This window comes from Drosophila busckii, chromosome 3L (assembly GCF_011750605.1).
Source record: "Drosophila busckii strain San Diego stock center, stock number 13000-0081.31 chromosome 3L, ASM1175060v1, whole genome shotgun sequence".
NCBI lineage: Eukaryota > Metazoa > Arthropoda > Insecta > Diptera > Drosophilidae > Drosophila > Drosophila busckii.
The window spans coordinates 18,489,987-18,512,228 of NC_046606.1; the positions used below are offsets into that span (position 1 = coordinate 18,489,987).

A 22,242-nucleotide genomic window follows, 5' to 3' on the forward strand; every position below is an offset into this window, starting at 1 on the left:
AACTTTGGGGCAAACTGTTGACTGCTGAAGCTGTTAGCTGCCGCAGACGCACACACACCCGCACGGTCTGCTGCTTACTTGTTGCACGTCTTGCTCACTCCGAGCAGCTTATGCAAATTGTGTGCTTATTGCCCAGCCATGTGGGTGTCAGCCAGTCAGCTAGTCAGTCTGCCAAGCAGTCGAGGAGCCACGATAGACTTGTTGCTTTTGTTGACATTTCGTCAGGCGGCAAGCCAGACAAACGCTTACCTCGTTTGTCAGCGTCGAATCAAGCAGGCTTGCCAGCACTCATCAAAAAATAAAGAAAAATAAAGTAACAGCAGACAGTAAAGTTGCAAAAAATAATAATATTAAAATTGCAGCAACATGCAACTGCAACTGCTGCTCAGCTTCGCGCTGCTTGCCGCTGGTGTGTCTGCCTTTTATGTGGCTCAGCAGGAGCCGGAGTCCGGTGACAGTCAGAATCCCTATGCGCGCTTTGTGGTCTCCATACAAACCAAGTTGCCCAGCTCGTACTACTTTGGCGGCAACCATCGCTGTGTGGGGACCATTGTGGCGCCCATCTTTGTGCTCACCTCCACGCTCTGCCTGCTCGCCAACAAGAAGTAAGCATATGTATAACGTAAGACTCGATAAATATAACTAGACCCTAGGTTTTTTTTATATATATTGTACACCTAGTCACACTCGCAGTCGCCAGCTCTTGCTGCCGCATGAGCTGCTGATCATTGCCGGCGCACCCAATCGCCAGCGGCCCACGCAGGACACACGCATCCTGCACGTGCAGTCCATACACACCTACTCTAGACATGACATGGCGCTGCTGCGTCTGCAGGATCTGCACATGGTAGAACCAAATGTTACCCAAGCGCTGGCCATAGCGCCGCTGCCCACGCATCCTGCCTATGTGCACTCGGCTCATTGCTTTCTGTTGGCTTGGGGAAAGCCGCGAGAGCAGTGGCAAAAGCAACAGTTGACGCCGCTGCCGTTTCGCTTGCTGTCGGCGAGGGCCTGCGAGGATTTGAATCCGCAAGGGTTTCGGCGTGGAGTGTTCTGCGCGCAGGTGGTGCCTGAGGAGCCGCTGGATGTGTCTGGGGACAGTTTGGCCGCACCTCTCTTCTGCGGCAACAAGCTAGCCGGCATTGTTCACCGTACTGTACTCTGCGATCATCGTTATACTTCGCTTTTTTACTCAATCTACGCGCACCGCTTCTGGATAAGAGCAACCTTTAACAGCTGCTGCCGCTAGTAACTACGATGTGTCTGTTGGCCATTTAAATATAAATATATCATTTTCTGCAATATGCTCATTAACTTAACCATGCTCAGGGAAAATTTGGGGTTCTTTAGTCACCTAGTAAGCTAGGCTTAAGTATATTAATTTTCGGTTTATCAATGATTAATTGTAAATTATGTTATGATTGTAATTTGTAATTTTCGCAGTGCAATACACAATGCGCAATTATTACTTTGAACATTTTATTTTAAAACAGCTGGGCCATATTTACAAATCGGAACTTTCTTATAGTCGACAGGCCTGAGGACAGCGCTGCAGATTTGTCAATTTGTTAAGATCTTTATGTGGAAAAAGTTGCAAACAGCGTCTATCCAGAGATTTGTAGTTTTTTATGCAATTTGAAATTTTTGTGAAATGAAATTTAGATGTTTTTTTTTTTTTTTGGTAGTTCTTACGGTTTTTTTTTGGTCGATTTCGGTAGATGTATGACCTTTTTTTTTGATCGAAATCTTAATTTTGAACATCATAATGAGTTTGTCGTTTTTTTAACTCTTCTGCGTGATTTGTGTCACAGTTGGCAGCACTGCCTGAAGACGCATATTAGTGTATGAAGTATAGTGTTGGAAAGAATAAAATAACTTAGAATTTAAGAAAGAATAAAATAAGTAAAAAAAAAAGTAAGCAAAAATTGAAAAGAAAATTCGAATATTTGCGTTGCACTATCAATTAATAAACTCCTACGACAGGAAGTGATAATTCCCGCTATTAATAGTAAGTTGTACTTAAATTTATTTAGAAATTTTTAAAAGCATTATTTTTTTTAGTAAAGTTCAGATTTGTGTTAAGTGAAACTCGGATTCATTAATCATTATATAGCTTCACCCAACGATTCATTTTGACAAGCTTCGCTTTCTGCTGCATCCAGAGCTGGGCTAAACACCGATTTAGATTCGATTAATCGATAAGCATGAATGGTTTCTTTTTGTAGAGCCCAATTGATTATGCAAAAAATCGATATTAGGACAATCGATTGTCCAAAAATGGATGCCCAGCTTTATATGCTTCTTCTTCCGATTTATTGTCAGCACCTTTTTAGAACTGCCTGCCATTGCGTGTGATCCTAACACGATCAGCTGAATATAGATATACATATATATATAACACATATACTAGATTGTTTTCAATACATTTTAATCAAAATATTTCAATTTATGCATTAGTGCTTATTAGTTGCTATCAAAACCCAAATGGACAAGAAACAATTATAACGGCTACGCCTGTTAAAAGCGGCAAGTGAAATGCACGCCCGCTCAATTGTTGCACGACTGCTGGAAAGACAGACAGAGGGTGCCAGGCAGAGAGTGAGGCAGGCAGCGCAATAGACAACAGGCCAGCAATCTGTTGACCTTCGACGGCACTTGCGACGCCCGCCCATAGACAACAAGCCAAAGTCACAGACTGCACAACTGCAGTCAGGCCCGAGCTTGTTCAAGTCTACAAAGTAAGTGAGCCAGCCAGCCAGCCAGCCAGCAATAAGCTGAGTTGGCCCACTCGGTCGGTCCAGTCCAGTCGCTGTCTACTAGCTGCAGTACATCGCAATCTTAGACTCAGGTCTTGGTTTGATCTCAGCTGTGCCTGGCTCGCTTTCAATGGCGTTATTTATGTTTATTACCTCTAAGGTCGTTCGTTAGCTCGTTGCAAGCCAACAAGCTGTTCTGGTTGTTGTTATTGTTGTTGTTGTTGTTCCTGTAAGTGTTGCTGTTGTATCAGTTGTTGTTGCTGTCGCCGCTGTTGATACTATTTTGTACGCAGATATCAGTAAATTTAGATTTAAAGTGAATGCGCGCGTTGAGTGTCAAATGCGCCAAGTGTCAAAAGACAAGTATTTGTTGTTGTTGCTGTTGTATGTACTTGTTGCTGTTGCTGGTGGTGTTGTTGTAGTTGTTATTGTAGGACCTACAAGTATTACACAGCTTGACTGACTGCACCTGTTGCTGAGCTTATGACTATGACTGGGACTTGGCCGTGTTGCTGTTGCTGTTGCTGTTGCTGTTGCTCTTGCTGTTGAGCCAGTTACAGTTACAGTTATAAAGCGTTTGCTCACCGTCTTTAACCTGTTGCCCATATAAGTCGAAGGCATAAATTTTCAATTGTTAAACGCCCGCTTATGAAGACATTCAATACATACACACACACACACACACACATACATTATTTACGAGTCTGCGTTGCATAAGCCCAAAACTGAAAGAAACGCACAGATTTTTGTGCTAATTTTATCACTTTGTGTGTCGCTCTGCCGTCACGACTTCTGACAGCACATAAATACTCATAATTTATTAATACGGTAAATGTTGCATGCAATAATTTCATAGCAACAAAACCCAGGCACACTGCAGCAAGTGTCCACAACTTTCAATTGCTCGCTCGCTCCGGCAGCAACATTAAAGCGAAAACTTTATACCCTTTGCCAGCTGCCTTTAAATTTAAAGCTCCACACGCTCTTGTGGCTTAACACTTGAATAAGCGATGTAGTGCGTGTTTTTAGAGAAAATTTCACAAAAATTATTTATTTCAAGTAATTGCTGTCGAGTGTATGAAACTTTAACTGGAGCGAACGCAGTTGGCTCTGCGCACTCTGCATAAATAATAATTTCATCATTGTGCGGCTCTGATGATTTATTTAGCTGGCCATAAAAGGATTGAGCAGCTTGACCAGCTACTGCTGCCAGTTGGCAATTTCTGTATTCTTTCCAATCTTTTTTGCCGGCTTGTCATAAGTGTGAGCGATTTATTGTCATTGCTGCAAGTGCAACACTATGAACTTGACGCTTCAGTCAATTGCTAATTCAATTTTGGGCAACTGTCTGCTGTCACTTAGAAGCCGAAAATAAAAAAAAAACAAAATAGCTGTTGTGTCTGCTGTTGCTTTGTATTGTTTTGTTTTGCCGGCAACACCTTCCAACTTTAGCTAAGTACGCAAGCAGAAGACAAAAAGCCCTTGCTGAAATATTTATAGCAATAATTTATTGTAGTTTGGAATTTATTGTCTACGACACGTTTCAATTGCTCGTCTGTTAGAGAACTGAGCATTGAGCATTGTTTGGCTGGCACTTAGCGAGCATGTTGCTGGCGGCGACGGCAGCATTCAGCAGCAGTAGCAGAAGCAGCAGCAGCAGCAACTGTTGCAGCGTTTGACACTTGCGAGATTTATTGGCGCGGCTCTCGGTTGCATTTCTAAGATGCCACAGCCCTGGCAAAACTAATGGAATCTTAATTTAGCAGTGCCCAAAATAATGCCAGCCGCAAGAGCAATACCAGCAATAACAGCATCAGCATCAAGAACAATACATGCGCAAATTCCATGTCAGTTTGGCACCCTCAAAGCAATTGCTTTGTAGCTGGCCAAACATTTCGCTCGAGTTGTAAATTGAATTAAAATGATTCGGCAACTGACGAAAGGGCGGCCAGTTTGCCAATTGCCGCGCAGCGCTGAGTGGCAGCAACATGTGGCTCGGGTGCATTAACTTTTGGTAGCTACTGTTTTCGCAGGTGCATTCTCTGTGCACAAATTAACGCCGACTTGCGGCATAATTACAATATAAATGCGCTGCCTTTTGCTACCTTATATGGTAGCTCCAGTAGCCTCAATGTCAAGTTGCTTGCCAACGCGTAATTGGCAACGTTGCATCAGCAATTTGCAACACACACACAGGCCAGTGCTCCTGTCTGTGTGCTGGTATTTGCAACTGCTGGAGCCACCCTCGTGACTAACAGTATCTCTCAACTGCATTATGCATGCTGATTGAGCAACATATTTGTGCAACCCACTGAGAAAATAATAACAACATCAGCAGCAGCAGCGCCTATCGACAGACAATCAACAAAGACAGCAATTGCAACTGCAACTGCAACCACATCCTTTTCCACCTCCGCGTGCTGTTATGCAGCTACTTCCTGTCCAATCCAGCAGCAGCAGCCGCACAATCTTTCATTCATGAAATTTGTTGCCGTTGTCATTGTTTGTGTTGCAAATCAAATGCCCGCCAGCAGCAGCAGCAGCGGCGGCAGCAACAGTTGCTGTTGCTGTTGTTTTTGTTGTTGTGGTCGCATAAATTGCTGTTTTGCTGCAAGGCTGCCTGGATTGTTGCCCCCGTTCACTGTGCCATTTTGCCAGCAGCAAATCTGTGACTTTTGTTGCTGTTGTTGTTGTTGCTGTTGATGGTGTTGTTGCATTTTTGGCTCAGTTATTTTAACGAATTTATTTGCAGCGCTTTCATGGTCAGCGCAACAATTTAATGTAATTTAAATGACGTGCCCAGGACGCAAAACTCAAAGGACAGGTGCAGACTAAAGCGACTCTTCACTGCAAACAGGCGTGCCGCAGTCTTCAAGTCTTCGCTGCTGCCTGCTGCCTACAGTGGGAGTATGCAGGCCCGTTCGCATTTTTGTGCTCGCCATTGGCGACGGCGGCTCCTTTGTGGCGACATTGACGGCAACAACGCGACATAGACAGCGAAGACGACGAACTGGCAATGCTCGCTATCAAGTTTTTGGGCGAGCGGACACATTTTAATGATGAGTCGAAAGACGCTGGAATTGGGCTTGTTCGGAGCAACTGTTGCTGCCGCTCTTACTGTTGCTGTTGCAACTACAAGGGAAATGCTAATTTGTGTGTGTCACTCTTTGAGCGTGCCCGCTGAATTGAGCTCAGCTCAGGGTATTACAGCTAAGTAATGCAGCAGAGGTTTTACTTGAAATGCAATTTAATAAAATATGCAATAAATTAAGGTTTGAGCCTGAGTCGGAGTCAAGAGCATACAGGGTTCGTTATTTTGTTTTATTTTATGTTTCAATTCTTAATCAGTCATGCAGTTTGGCTTGGAATTGAGTTGCCGTCTTGATTGTTGACTTGTCTCTTGGCCTTTTTGCCTCTTGCCTTTGCCCATTCGTCTGCTGAATGTCGCTGTTGTTTTTGTATCAATTTAAAGCTGCTGTGTTGCTGTCGTTGTTTCATTTGCGTGGGTCGATTGCCGCTTGTCGCATGCTTATTAATATAGCATATTAGTCAGCTGCCTAAGCAGGTGCAAAGCCGGTTAATTACCTACTGATTTAAGTGACATACCAGCCGTGTGAAAGTTGAGCCATAGCCTAAAGTATTTTTCCCACATTTCGAGTTTCAATTTCAGTTTGGGTATAATTGTTGTTGTGGCAGCGATTGTCACAAATTATGCACAATCAATGCATCAATTAAAGCAAAAGGGGTAGCAATAATAACAATTGATTTCAATTTGCAATCAAATTGAAATGAAATCAATGACAAAACAACAAAAAAATTGAACGAACCATTTAAGCGACAGCTTACACCCGCATATACACAGCAGCAACTTTTGTTGTTGTTGGTGTGCGTTTAATTGATGTTGCTGTTGTCGCTGTCGTCGGCGGCTTGAGGGCGTTGCGGCAGGCGGGCAAATTGTCAGCTTTTGCCTATCGCGTGACAATTGCTGTTAGAATTGTTGCTGCCAGTTGGCGATTTATTTCACTTTCGAATGGCTGCTGCTGCTGCTGCTGCTGCTGTCGTTGCTGCCTGTTGTCGCATTGCCTTTGGGGAAACAATAAAATAAAGTGGCAACAGTAACAGCGGCAACGTCATCATCATCAGCGTGGTGTGAAATGATTCTCTCCTCTTTTTTCTTATTCAATTGACTCATGCGGCAATTGTGTCAATTTGTCAGGCATTGATTTCGATATCGAGCTGGGATTTGTGTCTGTGTATGATTCGCATTGGGCAATGTGTGGGCAGCAATCATTAGAGTTTATTATGATGCGGGCGCTTACCCCTCTCGCGCACTGTATCTCATGGGTTGCGCAACAGCAACAATAGCACAACAGTAACAACAACAACAACAGACAGACCGGCAAAGCAACAACATTAACAACCCCTTGTCATGTCTTGACCACGCTCAATTTCCATTTTATGCGCTCGCTGTGCAATTAAGTGATTTATCATTTGGAGTTGGTGCTGTTGTTGCTGTAGTTGCAACTGCGGCCAATAGCCAACTTAATTTTAGCGGCAATCAAGCAATAACAAGCTGCAACATGCCGTGTTGCACGATTGCCTTTGACTCAGTGTGGCTATAGCTCTGTCTCGTTGCAACAACAACAACAACAACAACAACTGCAACATCAACTGATATCGATAGCTTTTGCCTTTTGCCACAGCTGCTGATTGCATCTGTTGCAGCAACAAAATTACAAGCAACTACAACAAGAACAACAAAACCAGCTAAATTGAATTTGAGAAAAGTCTCAATAACAACAGCTATAGCTACAGCTGCCTCTTCACTGTAGTTTCAGGTGCGAACATTGTTGCTGTTGCGGCGGTGGCGGCTCTGCCTGTTGCTGTTGCTGTTATTGGTGGTGGAGCTGGTACTGGAGCTACGTGCTGCAATCAGCAACACCTACAAAAATGCCAAATGATATCGCTGCGTGCGCATCAATTGCCAGCGCAGTGAGCAGCAACAGCCTCAACAGCCTCGTTGCCCGCCAAACACAAGCTTAAGCACATGCATTAAATAATTTTACACTTTGTTTGGCATCACCGCGAATGCAAATGCGATAATCACACAAGCGTTTGGCAGCTAACGAGACGGCTTCGTGAATTTCATTCTGGACAGTGTCTGAAAGCGCCTTTTAGGGCATAGAGCAGCTTCAGTTGCTTTCGGCCTTTGTCACTTGGCCCCCAAAAAAACCGCCTCTAAATCTGCAATCTTAGATTGCTGCTGCTGTTGTAGCGCGGCACGAGCAACAAATTGCCCATTTTGCTGTTGTCGTACGTGCCGCAATTTCAAATGACATTTTCATTAGCAATTCGTTTTGAAAATTGCATCAAGTCCACAAGTCATGGCGCTGCGTGGAGTTAAACGCTTTTCGAGTTGAAAAAATATTATTTCTTTTTTTTTTTCGTAATTTATGTGTGCATTTTGTTAAAAGAACTGGGCTACAAATTAATGTTGGTTATCGTAGAGTAATATTGCCAATTGTATGCGCTAATTTATTAGATAGTAAAATTCTTTATTATTTGTATTTCTTGTTGAAATCGCTCATAAATTGCATCTTTTATTTTGCCAAATGCAAAGAGTAAAAGTTTTCAAACACTTTGCTCTCATTAAATGCGCTTTGGTGCCCACGATAACAAATTGTCAGTCTGAGGCACTTGCAAGAACTGATGCCACGCCACCGACGCCGCCTGTTGCTGCCACGTTGCAACAACAAGCGGCGAATGCGAACAGAGATTAATATGTCCAATTACTGTGACAAAATCGCAAAATGCCGTCGCGCATGCAGCTTGCCAAAAAATATCAGACACACATACAAAAATGATATAATAAGTGGTGCAAAATGCAACGGGTGGTGCATTTGCTGTCTCAGCTGGTGGTGGCGGCGATGGTGGCGCGTGCTAATTAGCGTCAGTTTAGTCGGCACCAAAAACTCGACGCACTTGTGGAAAAGTCAACCCCATCAGCTAAATGTGCTGCCTACCCCCAAAAAGAAAAAAAGGAAAAGCAAATTAGAATTTATTTAAACAATCTCCATGTCACGTCGAATTTTTGAAAATGTTTTTGTTGTTGCTGCTAACAAGTACGAGTATGTGCATAAAATTAATTTCGTGTCGTCTTTTGTTGCGCATGTGGGGCAAATGGAAAACACGGCGACAACAACAGTAGCAGCAGAAGCAGCAACAACAGCGAAATGGCAATAGAAAATGGCTGCTTCGGGTGGCAAAGATTTTGTAACAGCTGCGCGGTCAAAAAGCCAAAAAAAGCCAAAAAGCCTGCTCTCATTTATATTTCTTGTCATCTGAATGTTTGTTGCTGTTGCCGTTGCCGTTGCTGTTGCTGGCAAGCAGGCACAATGTTTTGTTTGTCTTAACATGTTGGACTTTTTATTAGCTGTTGTTGTTGCTGATTTGAGCAGCTTTGCAGGACTAGGCGTATTTGGCGAAAGTAAACAGTAGACAAGAGGCACATGCTCAACTAAATGTATCTTGTGTGTGAGTGTTCTTTTTTTCTCTTGTCTAAATATTTTTAATTAAAAATGTAGCTAAATTCAAGCAGAAAGCAAGGGTTCCATATCAAAATATTGAGCACTGTTTATCGCACTGCATTTGTGTTACACATATGTGTGCATATAGCAATTTTATATAAACGTGTCTTACTTCCTGTTGCACTCGCCATTTGCTGTACATTTTCCCACGCTTCAAGCGGGCGCTGAGTTCTGGGGTCCCCAGTACTAGTAATTAGCGAATGCAGACAGCGCCAGCCTAACGATGTCACTTTATCAGCGGGTTTGTTTTTTATGCAAGTTGTACCGCTAATATGGTCTACGCCTACTCCCAAAGCAAACAGAGACCAAGAGACTCAGGGACTAAGAGACAGCAACTCAGAGACTCTGACTCCGAGTCAGACTCCGACTTCGACTTCGACTCCGACTCAGACTCAGACTCAGAAAGAGTCGCAAGACGACAACACACACACACACACACACACACACACACAGCAAATGCCAACCAATAAGCGAGATAAAAGCCAAACGCACTGCGTCTGTCTGTATCTGCCTTTGCCACTACCACCACAGACAGACAGAGTCGCAGCCTGCCTCAACTTGGCATAGCCTGCATAAAGCGGAGCACTTTGCATTAGCGACATAATTTATCTCGCCAACGAGCCAGGCGCTGGCGGCGCATGCGAGTGCGAGTGCGAGTGCGAGAAGGAGCGGGAGTTTGGGTTTGTGGCATGACCACGCAGACGCAGCGGCTGCTTGGGCACAGGCTGCTAGACTCGTACGTTGCACCTGCAGCCTTGCCGCGTCATCTTCAGTGCTGCGATGTTGTCGTTGTCGTCTTCATCGTCGCCTCGACTTCAGCAGAAACTGGGACGGGGCAAGCTGGCAAAAGCTGCCTCACACTGTATTTTTTTCTTTTTTCGGCGCAACAAGTGCAATTATTAAAAATTCCGGAATTCGCCAAAGCAGCAGCCACAGCAACAGCAACAGCAACAGTCGTAGCCAGTTGCGTGGGGAGTTGTTTCCAGTTGCTGCTCCCGAGCTGCTGCCGCTTTTGCTGCTGTTCCTAGTTGTTTGGCCTTACGCATGCATCGATGCCGAATGCCGACTGCCGACTGCCGCTGAAGTGCGTTGGTTTTCGCATTAATTATGCGTTGCGAGAAGATCGCAGGCGATCGCAGGCGGCAAACCCTGAGCCACAGCAATTGATGTGGCTGCTACTTTTGCGTGGCGTTGTCTTCTTGTGCAAAAGCATTTAATAACAGCGCACAAATCGATATATCATTCGGCCGCTGGGTTACTTTCTTCCATTCTGGTTTGGTTCGACTTGGCTCGACTTGGCTTGGCTTGGCTTGGCTTGAGGCCGTGCTGCTGTCTTCCCACACTTTTGCTGAAAAATCAATTAAAATAACTTATTCGTCTTTTTTGCGAGCTGCGTGCGGTGCAAATAAATTATGCATCAAAATTCCACTAAATCATTGCCAAATGGACAGAAGCAATGCGAGTGTCGCCTGCAAATTAACATAGCTAAAGAAAAATTCTAATTTTGAGTGCCGTTTGTTGTATATTAAGTAGATTTGTACAAGTAATTTGAGCAATATTTAATTAATTGATTAATCAGTCAAATGTGATAAATGGCAGCCACATAAATTAATGGCCAACAACAACAGCAACAGCAACAGCAATAGCAAGTTGGCTAGACATACGCCTAGCTGCTGCTGCTGTTGCTGTTGCTGACTATCGGCAACGCCCCAGACAGCGCAGACAAGCGTAACAACAACTGCCCACAGCAAGTCGCGTCAAGTTCAAGTGCAGTACGCTCGAGCTCGCGGGCGCGCGCGGTGCAGCCAATAATGCAACTTGATAAGCTGGCAAAGAGCACAGAAATCATAATAAAAACGCCGAGCAGCAGTAGGAGAAGCTGTAAAGCGCAACATGGCGTAGGCAATGGCTTCTACTGTCCAGTTTGCTGTCTCCGTCTGACATGCTGTTGACACAAGCAGCCAAGTGCCTTGGGCTGCCAACTGCCAAGAACTGGCTAACATGCCAGTCAGGCAGCCAGCCAGCCAGCTAGCCAGCCAGCATCCTGCTGCCCACATCTTTTGGGCTGGCCTTCAGACTATCTGCATATGTTGTCTGCAACACACACACACACACATACACACACACTCGCAGACAATCAAAATGCAATCACCCACAACATTAAAGCAAATTTAAAGCGCATCATTTCAGGTCGGCTACATTCGGCTTGAGATTCGCATAAATGAAATGAAATCCTTGCCGCACACATTAACAGCTCATTGGCACTACTGTAGGGGGTCGCTGCACACAATCAGAATCGCCAGCATTGCCAGTTCCATACCGAAAAGTGGCGCCGCCAACGCTCAACGGATCTGCCGGATCTGCCAGGCAGCGCAGCCAGCATTGCAATGCCTTGCGTCTGAGCCACGAAATAAGTTATAAATTCTGCAACCGTTGATGGCGCATATTATGATATCATTTTACAACTTGCGCAGAGTTAAAGCCACGCAGCAGCACGACCTGCACTAAAATGCTAGAGATGCAACTGATACTGGAGAGCAGCAATGCAACAATCAGAGAAAAGCTTGGCACAATTTGAATGTGAGGTAAACTAGGAGCAATTAAGTCGAAGCCGATGTTTTCCAAAGACTCACGCTGCCATCGCTAAGCACTTATGCAAATTCTGTTGCTGCTGCTGCGGCCGTGGCTGCAAATTAATGTTGCTGTTGAGTTTAAGCGCTCGATTCTCTGCCTCTGTCTGTCGCTTTCTCAGGCATTGCCGCAGCCTCCCGGGAGTCTCAGCTGCTGCTGCTGCTGCTGCTGTTCTTGTGTTCTTTTGCATGTTGTCATTGTGTGTGCTGACCTTCCCCCACTTTAAGAATTATTGTTATTATATGCGCTGCTGCGATAAAAATCGCAGATGCCACACAATCGTAGTCGTCGTCGTCGTCGTCGTCGACATCGTTGGAGGACAGGCCATGAAATACGATGCACGCACCCAAAGAGAGACGGTAGGATCAGCAGCAGGTCATGTGGCATATGCAGCGCAGTGTGTGTATTAAAAATAATTATAATTGCTCCCACGATTTTCTGTTCCAAGAATGCTGCCCTACCTCTACCCATTGCTGTTGAGCTTGCAGCTCCTGTGGTCAGCAAGTGCTGCTGTTGGCCATGCTGCTCATGTTGCTGTTGTTCTTGTTGATGCCATTTCATTTTAACGCATATTAATTTCAGGATTTTATACTCTGTTATTTTTATTGTGACATTTGATTAATTGACGACATTTAATTACAACGCACAGGCAGTGACTGCAACGCTTCATTCCTTGCCTCCAACACATATTCTGCTGCTGCTGTTGCTGCTGCTGTTGCTGCTGCTGCTGCTGCTGCTGGTGCTTATCGCAACTCATTTATCGCTGGAAAAATTATGACGCTGCTGATTGCCGACGCTTTTATCTGATCAGACTTCAGATTTTTCCTTTTCCCGTTCGATTCCCACTCTCTCATACTGTTCGTCTGTCTGTCTGCCTGCCAGCCTCACTTGTGGGTGTCGTTTAAGTATCAGCTTTATGCGAGTGTGTGCCAAGAATTGCTGAGTCACTTGCGGCAACAAGTGTAGGAATTGCTTTCGCATCGATGATTAAATATTACAAGACAATAAACGTTTAATCTTCATTGCGGGTGCTAAGCAAATTGCCAGCTGCCAAATGGCAGATTATGGCACGACAACAACAACAGCAGCAGCAGCAGCAACCACACAACTTCATTGACATACTGACTAATTTACATTGGTGCAACGCACATGTCGTATGCGCAATATACGCTTGAGTGTGTGTGTGTGTGTGAATTAGGTTTATGTGCTTTAAACGGCAACAAGGCACATTCATTTGCAGTCACATTAAGATAATGTGCCGCATGTAAGCTCGTTTTGAGAGTCGTCATCAAATGCAGCGCTAACGCGATCAGCGACAGTTGATAAACGACAACAACGAAAGTTGTTGGCAGTCAAAGTAGCAACAGCAGCAGTTACAAGCTGCTGCTTGACAGCCAAAATATTGTGCCTGCAACTTGGCAGCGTTGTCCACAACGCTTTCTAGAACATATCACATGATAATCTTCATGCATCACTTCAAAGTCAGCAACAGGCTGATGTTGCTGCTGCTGCTGTTGCTGCTGCACCGGAAGCATTTTATTGCCTCAGTTGTTGGCCTGTCTGCGATTCGCTTGCGCTGATTATTTCAGGCATCGTAAATCCCACTTTTGTGGGGGGCACGCGCGAGCTGTAGGCCTGATAGCAGCTGCAACAGCAGCAACACTAACAGCAGCAGCAGCAGCAGCAGCAGCAACAACAACAACAGGTGCTTGGTCGAAAGAGGTGCGAAATGGCAAAGCGCCCGCTGGCATTGAATTTCAGACAAAGTGTTTTCGCCTGGCATTAGATGATGTTGCCAACGCGTGGGTCAAAACAGCAGCAGCAAGCCTGAACGTGTTTCTGATCCAATTTGCTTGATAGGTGCACATTTTACGCTTCAGCGGATTGTTGCTATCTTCGCGAAATCTAATACATTTTGTTAGCGCGCATACATTGACCAAATTTTCTTTTTATAGAGCAGTTGCTGCTGCTGCAATAGAGACAATGGAACCAACATATGACACCAGCCAGCCAAAGCGCCGCATTGCAGCTCGCAGCTCGCAGCTCTCGTACGTGGTTAGCAAATTTATGCTGCCAAAAACTACAGCAATACAAATATAAAATAAATGTTAGCAAAAGCAGTGAGCAACATAAGAATGAAGCCGACACAACTGGCGCCAAGTGTGTTTTTTGGTTAACCCAGTGTGTGCCAAGGATGCCTTCACCCTCAGTCGCAGTCTGAGTCGCAATGCTGCCACGTAAATCGCATAAATTGCATAATTTTTGACTGACTTTTGTTGCCCCAACAATGCTGGCACTGCACATTGTTGGCAGCTGCAGCAGCCAACACTCCAACACTCCAGCAATCCTTGTAGGTGCCGTTCGTTGGCTTTGCTTAAAGCTTTAGCATAAAGTGCAGAAAGAGACTTGAGCTCGACCTTAATTTTGATGTAAAGTGTCAACACTCTGCATGTTTAACTATGCAAACGATTGATTCCGAACGGTTGTAAAACTATTCAGACTTTTCTTTCAGATGGTTTATGGGCTCGTTAAAAATCAATGTTCGTTTGAAAGAAAACCCTCAGCCTCTGCCTCTGCCTCTGCGTCTGCCTCTGCCTCTGCCATTGCGCGCTACATTTCCGCTCGTCTGTCAATTGGCCTTTTTCCCAAGCAACTAACTGCTTGGGACTGCATGGATGGACCCGCTGTCACTTCCTGCATAGAAAATTCTAAGCACGAGCAAACTGCCTTTGACAGTTTTATGGGCTTTCAAACTGTTTTATGACACGCCAAGCCAAGCGCACCACAGCAACCAGCAAGCCGACAAGTAACTTGTACACCAGCAACAGCAACAGCAACAGCAATAGCAACAGCAATAAGTGAGCGAGTTGAGGCGCGAAACATGCCTATAATGAGACCGAGATGCTGTCTGCAGAGTAGAGGGTGTTGCCGCAGGGAGGGGTGACTGTGACAAGACTGCGTCGCGCGTTGCTCATACGCCATGTGGCACCGCGCCAATCAGACAGTTGTCCGCCCACGCCTACTCAGTTTGCTCTGGCTGCGAGTACGCTAGTGCGCCAAAATTGAAATGAAAATGATAAATATGCTACAGATACAAAACACAACAACAATAACACGCGTGTCCAGCACGCATATGCGTCTGTCTCATTCTAACAGCTAATGTTGTCTCAGTCAGCTCGGCTTGCGTCGTGGCGCCGTCGCGCAGGCGTTTTTGACAGTTTTTTAATAATATCAGTGCAGCTCCAGACGGGTAGGCAGATCAGCCTACCTTAACACAGACACTGCTGGGCTGGGCTGCTTTGGTTTATTTTTGGTTTCATTTCATTTTTTAGCATATCTTTTTACCATTTTGGCATAAATGCTGCAGACACGATTGAAGTAGCCATCTCGCTCTCTCATTCTCTCTCTCTCTCTCTCTCCCGTCTCTCTCTATCTCTTGGTCATTTGCGAACTACCACCCCAGACTCTTCAGCTGCCGCTGCATTGCATGCCGCACGACATTTTTCCGCTTTACATATACACACACATGTGTACCTGTGTGTGTGTGTGTGTGTGTGTGCGATAATGAAAAATTCTGACACTTTAACCAACAGTTTTTGGCTCGCCAGCAGCCGCTGCTGCTTTTGCTAACAGCAACAGCAACAGCAACATCAGTTGATAAGTCACAAAGTTGTTGCCTCATTATGTTTGATAAACGTACGTTGCAACGCCCTTAAAATTGATTCATAGTTTATGCGCTAAATGTGACACGAAGCTGGCGCTGAATGAATGCAGTCGTATGCCCAATTCCATGCCGTAGCCATAGCCGTATCCGTTGCGGTTGCATGGCGTGCTTTATTACTTATGAGCTTGTTGCTGCTGCTGCTGCTGCTGTTGTTGTTGTTGTTGTTGTCGTTGTCGTTGCAATTGTTCTGTGTGTGTTTGTGTAATGACATGTAATTAAGCGCATATTTACGGACAGTTGCTTGCTAGGGGCGTGGCATGTAAGCAGGCGTTTAACAGACGCAAAGTGGTCCGAAATTGACAGCTTAACAGTGCGGCCGAATTAAGAGCAACAACAATGAGCAGAAAAAAATACAATTGCAACAAAATGTTGCAACGCATTACAACAACAGCCGGTAAATTATTCCACTCAGGCTGCCAATTGTGTTCTGCTTTAATTTCAGCCGAGCAGACTTTGCTTAAATTTAAATTTCACAATTATTAGAATCTACAGTATTTAATTTAAATTGAAATATTTCAACTCTTTGGCGTTGTCTTGGTGCTACTAAGCCCCGTAATCGAATCCCCAGCACATAACAAGACCTGTTTGTAGTCAAATTTCGTTATGAGGCTTTAATTTATTTTTGTAGCATGTTGTCTATGAATTATTTGTAGCGGCATTGGGCGGACAGCCAAGTGCGACCTATGGGGCGCCCCGCCGCACAGGTAGATATGGCATAGAACTCCAGCTGTAACTGAGACTGCGACTGCGACGCAATCCCAAAGTCAATAAGCCTAGGATCCACGCGCCAGCAGCCGCCACCGCCGTCGCTGCAGCCTCCACTAGAGTCTGGTGTCGAGTATCGGCTGGCGCTCGCTCGCTCTCTTAGCTTTACTTTTGGCGCGGTCTGGTAGTAGACAGCTGGCAGTCAGACGACAGGCGGCAATAAATCAAACGGCAAACGGCTTCAAGTGTAAACTAATTTCCATGTCGATTTATAATAACAACTTGTTAGCATTTTGTAACATTTCGAGCAACTCTGCGTTAGCTGCACTTCATTAGCGAGCGCCAACGCAACAGTCAACAGACTATAAATGCAACATTTTGATAATGAGTTGTGGTTGTTGTTTTTGCTCTGAGTGTTTCTTTTTTTTGTTTTTGGTGCGCTAAAGATTTGGCGTGCAGCGTTTGCCTGAGATAAATACCCTTCAATCTAAATGTAAATGGCTCCGCATGTAATTGCCACAAATTGCCACTGCAGTGACCAGTTTTTATGCAACAGCCATTGGCCATAGTCATGTCTATGCCAACGCTCAACGCGCTGTTCAGCTAGCCTGACTCGATGTTGCTGTTGCTGCTGCTGCTGCTGCTGTTGTTGGTGCTGTTCTTGCGCCTTTTTTAATTACCCGCAGGATGCGCGACAACAGCAAACAAATTGCCTCAATTTCAATGTTGTTGCCTGCCAGGCGAGTCCATGCGTCGTGATTCATGTGATGGAGCACAGCGACAACATGCAACTGCAACAGCAGCAACGCAGTAGACATCTAACGGCAGCAACACTCCCGCGCTCACCCGATCAACTGTAAATAACGCGTAAAGTGGCCAACATGCGTGGTGGCGGTGGCAAAGCTAACGGTTCACTGTCTGACAAAGTGGGCGGCAGGCAGTCGTGGCAGCAGCAGCAGCAGCATCATCATGAGCCGCGTCAGCAACAGCGCCTGGCAACAACATTTCGTGCTGGCGCGATAAACAAACGCTAAGTGTTGCCTTCAAACACCAACAGCAACAGCAACAGCAGCAACCGACTGGTGTTACTGCTGTTGTTGTTGATGTTACTGTTGCTGTTGATGATGCTGTTTGCAATTGGGTTACAAGTTGCGCTCAATGAAATGCGTAACTTTAGCAGAATTCATTGATTTCGAATTCATTTTCGAAAACCATATGATAGAGTTGCAAATCAAATTGAACTACTTGCAACAACAGCACCAATTGCTGACAGGCAACATTGTTGCCGGTACCTTTGAGCTGCAATTGCCATTGCTGGCGTGCAGTGAAACTAACTGCTGCCGCTGCTGCTTAGTCAATTTTATTTATAGCGCGAATAGATTAAGTTAGCATATCTGGGGGCATGGGGCCTTAATTAATTTGTATCTTTTGAAAGCTTCGATATATATACATATATGTATAATAGTGCCAGCCCACCGCTCCACACCATTTGACTCTTTCCGTTTCGTTACAGTCGTTTAACATGTCAGCATGGCTTGGACGCGCTCTCGGCTGCTCTGCTGCAGCTTTAGCTACAAATTTGGCTTAGTTGCTGGCTAGCTTGGTCACATCTCTTCCGCTGTGCGATTTTTTTGTCCTTGTGTTCCCATAAATTTTGCGCCCCGCCTGTCAGTCGCTACACATTTTGCGTATTTATTTATTTATGTGTGCGGCGGCAAATCCAACAAAAATAAAAATGCACACACAGACAGACGAGTAAACTGTCAAGCGAATTTGCTGAGTCTGCGCCATTGACCGGAAGTTGTTGCATTTAGCTCTGCAAATCTGTTCAGCAATGATTAGACCCCAAACATATGGCAGAACCTTTTTTTCATACATATTGGTTTTTATCAATGGATAGCAAAAAGATAAAAAAAGAAACACCATGCAAAGCTTTTGTTAGACACAACACGCAATGCACAGAAATTCAATTGGCAATCAATCAAACAGCTGCGCAGCGGTAACAGCAACAGCAAAAACAATAACTACAGAAGTAAAAACAAAAAAAAACACAAAACAAAACTTTGACATGCTGCAACTTCCAGGCGGCAGCAGACACAGTTGCTTGCCACTGGGAGCTGTGGCGTCTACAACTGACAACAACACAATGCCGCTATTGTTGTTGTTGTCGTCGTTGTTGTTGTTGTTATGCTTTTTCGGTTTGTTTTTTGTGCATTGCTGTTGCATTTTTCATTGCCAGGCGGGAGACTTCGACTGTGCTTAGCAAGGTGTTTTAAGCGGCGTGCTCAATCAATCAAGCCGCCTATAATTAATCAAATATTTCGAGCATAATTAGATATGGAAAATCTAATGAGTGTACCTTAACCCTTTGTGGCCCCCACGTTGCGGGGGCAGCGTGTAAAATCATGAAAAATGAATGCGTAGAACACGCTTTTAATTGTGCTAATGTTGCGCGATCCATAGGCACCGAAGTGAATCTTAAGGGTCTGTAACTCCCATGGAGTAGCTACCTCGGGTGTCCCGCTAATCTCAATTTGTAAGCTAATCGAAGATGCTTCACGAAACAGACGGTGCAATCAACAGCAGGGGTATGCATGACTGTCTTATGTCTTATGCATCATTTTAAAGTCTAACATACTCTTTAGAGCAGAAGAATTTCGATAGTGCGTAAGTTGCTTGATTGGAGTTCACTTAACCTCTATCTCTCTTACACTCTCTTTTTCTCTTTCTCTGCTCAACGTTGTAGTGGGCGCAACTTGTAATTAACCTGGCTGGCACATAAAACAGACAACCCGGCCACCTTCCATACATAATTTTTCATAATTAATGTGGCAGGCCGCAATATTGGCCCGTCCAATAAACTGTGTGAAATTCGCTGCGAAAGTTTTTTTTTCTTTTTTGGAAAGTCTGGCCTAACAGTTGCCCAGGCTTGTTGACAGAGCCAACAGACAGACACACACACACACACACAGCGGTTGGACCGTAGTTACATGAATTGATATGTAAGCTGAGCAGGCATATTATTTTAATTAGGCGTCGATATCAAGGCCATCAGATTGTCACATTACGATTAAGAGATCGTCACACACACACATAGACAGGGAGACACACACACACACACACACACACACACACCCGTTTCGGGCATTTGCATGCCAAAGCGACGACATCAATGAGATCAATCGCATTGTTGGTGACACCTGACAACGTTGTGGCGTGGCCAAGGCGGCAGCTATAAAACTGCGTGGCAAGTGCGATGCCGATTGCAACTGTTGCAACATCCAACAGAGCAACTGCGATTCTTGTCTTTGTCTTTCGGTTTGTCAATCGCTCCAGTGACAGTGGATTTCCGCCGGCATTGGCTTTAGCTTATGCTTAGGCTTAAGCTGTCTCCAGTCTCTGGAGTGAGCTGGCGCGTGATTCCCCCGCTTTAGAGGTTGCCAAAATGTCTGGCAAACTTGGGTTTTCTCTTTAAATTCTGGGTATTGAGTTTCAAGCTTAGCTGCGACAGCTTATATAAATTTTAAGTATTTTATTGTGTCGCGTTTTATTAAAAGCTCATAAACATTTATTTTATTTTATAAATTACAATTTCAAAAGGCCTGCCACACAGACATGAAGTTGAGCTTGGCCAAATTAGCATAAAAGCATATAAATTGTTCATCACAATTTGATTGGGTTTTGGCCAAATCAATACTGCGGCAGTCAGTCAGATTGCCTGTGTTAGTGATGTGTCTGAAAATTCATTAAGCTCTAACGGTAGTCGGCCCGTCTGCTAGTGCACAACAACAAAACTAACAACATATTTTAATTTAATTTAAGATTATTAACAAAAGCGCCCACTCCACGCAAAACCAAACAAGCCTGGGAACAACGCTATAAACTAGCGGCTTACGGCTGCCGTATCTAAAAAAAATATAAAAAAAGAAAAAGAAATATACTTAAAAACGTGTAAATACTTGTGGATAGCTAGATGTGCCTTGCATATGTTTATTTTTTGGGCGCCTATCTCAGATGAGGCCATATTTGAGGCTCATTATGCGGGAGGAGTGTCAGCCACATTTGGTTCATTAATTAATTTCGATTTGTTGCAAAGACTTGCATATTTTGATCGTTAAACATAAGCAGCTCTATATATTTATTTTTATGAGTGTGTGTGTATTGGGGAAGCTAACGGATTGAAATGAATGAAATTTGATATGCACAACGAGATAGGCAACAAAAAGAGCGTAAAGACGCACATGGGCGTAGCCAGGATGTAATTTGGTGTGGGGGTCAGCTTTTCATTCGTACATTAGATTGAAATAATATACTGATTTATATTTAATTGTACATAAGCATTGACGTAAATTGGTTTTTGTTATAATTATAATCTTAAAGTGAGCTTACTGCAGTTCTTATCATCTAGGGGGTCACCCCTTCCTTGCTTAACCTGGCTACGCATATGCAACAATATTTAAATTGTGGCAGAGGCGTGCTCTAGAGGGCGCCACTTGTAGATACCAGCCGAAGCTACAAACCTTGACCCCCCCCCCCCCCCACTTTGAGACCTCCTGGTGGTGGTTATAAACTTTTTAATTTATTTATTGACAGCCATACCATCTGCCAATGGTTATGGTTTTTTGAGCAACATTTATACATTTTTCTACCCTGCTTGTTGGTTTTTGTGTGTGATTTTATGATATTGACTGAAAAGTTGTGTGTTTTGGGAGTTTTGAAAACTTTTTTGTCACTTGCTTATCGTTGAGCTCGTTGACCGCCGGCCGCCTAATTGATTTTCAAATGTTTTTGCGCTATAAATCTGTGAAATACTCACAACAAAACCAAAACAAAAGACAAATGCAGAGTGACAAGCGTTTTTCTGGCTTTTGAAACATAAAAAGATGCGAACTGCAGATATGGACAAGCTAAACAAAAGAACTTCAAATGGATGTCGAGCTCAAAGCGGTACTTTGCTGCCGCTGCTACCTTTACTACAAATTGTGGGTGCATCTGGCATAGAGGTATACTACATAGAGATAATTATATGGGAATATATGCATAAATTTGTAGCATCATTAGGCTGCACCCCCTGGCCAAATGCGAGAAGAGACGCCACAAAACGGAATCAGTTTTTGGCTTAAAGGCTTTTCAAATGAAACCCTCAACTCAACTCGGACTCCAACTTGGACTTGTAGTTCTTGTCTGAAGGTCCAAACTAATGACCGGTTAATCATTGTGCTGCGGCTAAGCTCACCTAACTAAGCTAGATAACGTTAGGCTTCTTTTTGTTTTTTTTTTTTTTAGACTGGCATCCGCGGTGCAGGGAAATATTTTGACAGTTTCATGCACAGCCCGCGGAGTGCTATATGATACTTTAATTATAGACTATGCGTTGATTTTTTAACAGCGCTCAACAGAAAAACAAAAAATCTTTAAAACACAAAAGCAGCTAATGTACAATAAATAAGCCAAACGAAAAATTCTTTATACAAGTCGAGGAAAAAAATGTTTATCGCGTCGGCGGCAAGCGAACACAGAAATCTTTCAATTAAAATTTGCATAATTGTAGCAGCGTATTTTGCATGAATTATGTGACTACTTGGGCATTATATAAGTATATACATACATACGCTATATATGAAAAAATATTTTATGCACAAGAAATGAAAAAAATTGTTGCTCATAAAATAAATTTCAAAAATGACAAAATTATAGTTTCGGCTCTTACAACAAGTTTTCAGAAATTCAATGGAAAACAGAACTGGTTGCTGTCTTGGTGGTATGAAAACATATTGTATGTTTTTTTTTTTTGCTCCTTATGCATAACGTATAACCAATTTAAAGCATAAATATATGA

General features: G+C 44.0%; 1 protein-coding gene across 1 annotated transcript; it reads left to right on the forward strand.

Moving 5' to 3' along the window:
- Positions 1-340: 340 nt before the first annotated feature.
- On the forward strand, positions 341-1,356 carry LOC108599282 (polyserase-2-like). The gene is made up of 2 exons (XM_017986080.2): positions 341-605; positions 682-1,356. Exons 1-2 carry the CDS (start codon positions 367-369, stop codon positions 1,247-1,249), a joined length of 807 nt encoding a protein of 268 aa, XP_017841569.1. The 5' UTR covers positions 341-366; the 3' UTR covers positions 1,250-1,356.
- Positions 1,357-22,242: the final 20,886 nt, after the last annotated feature.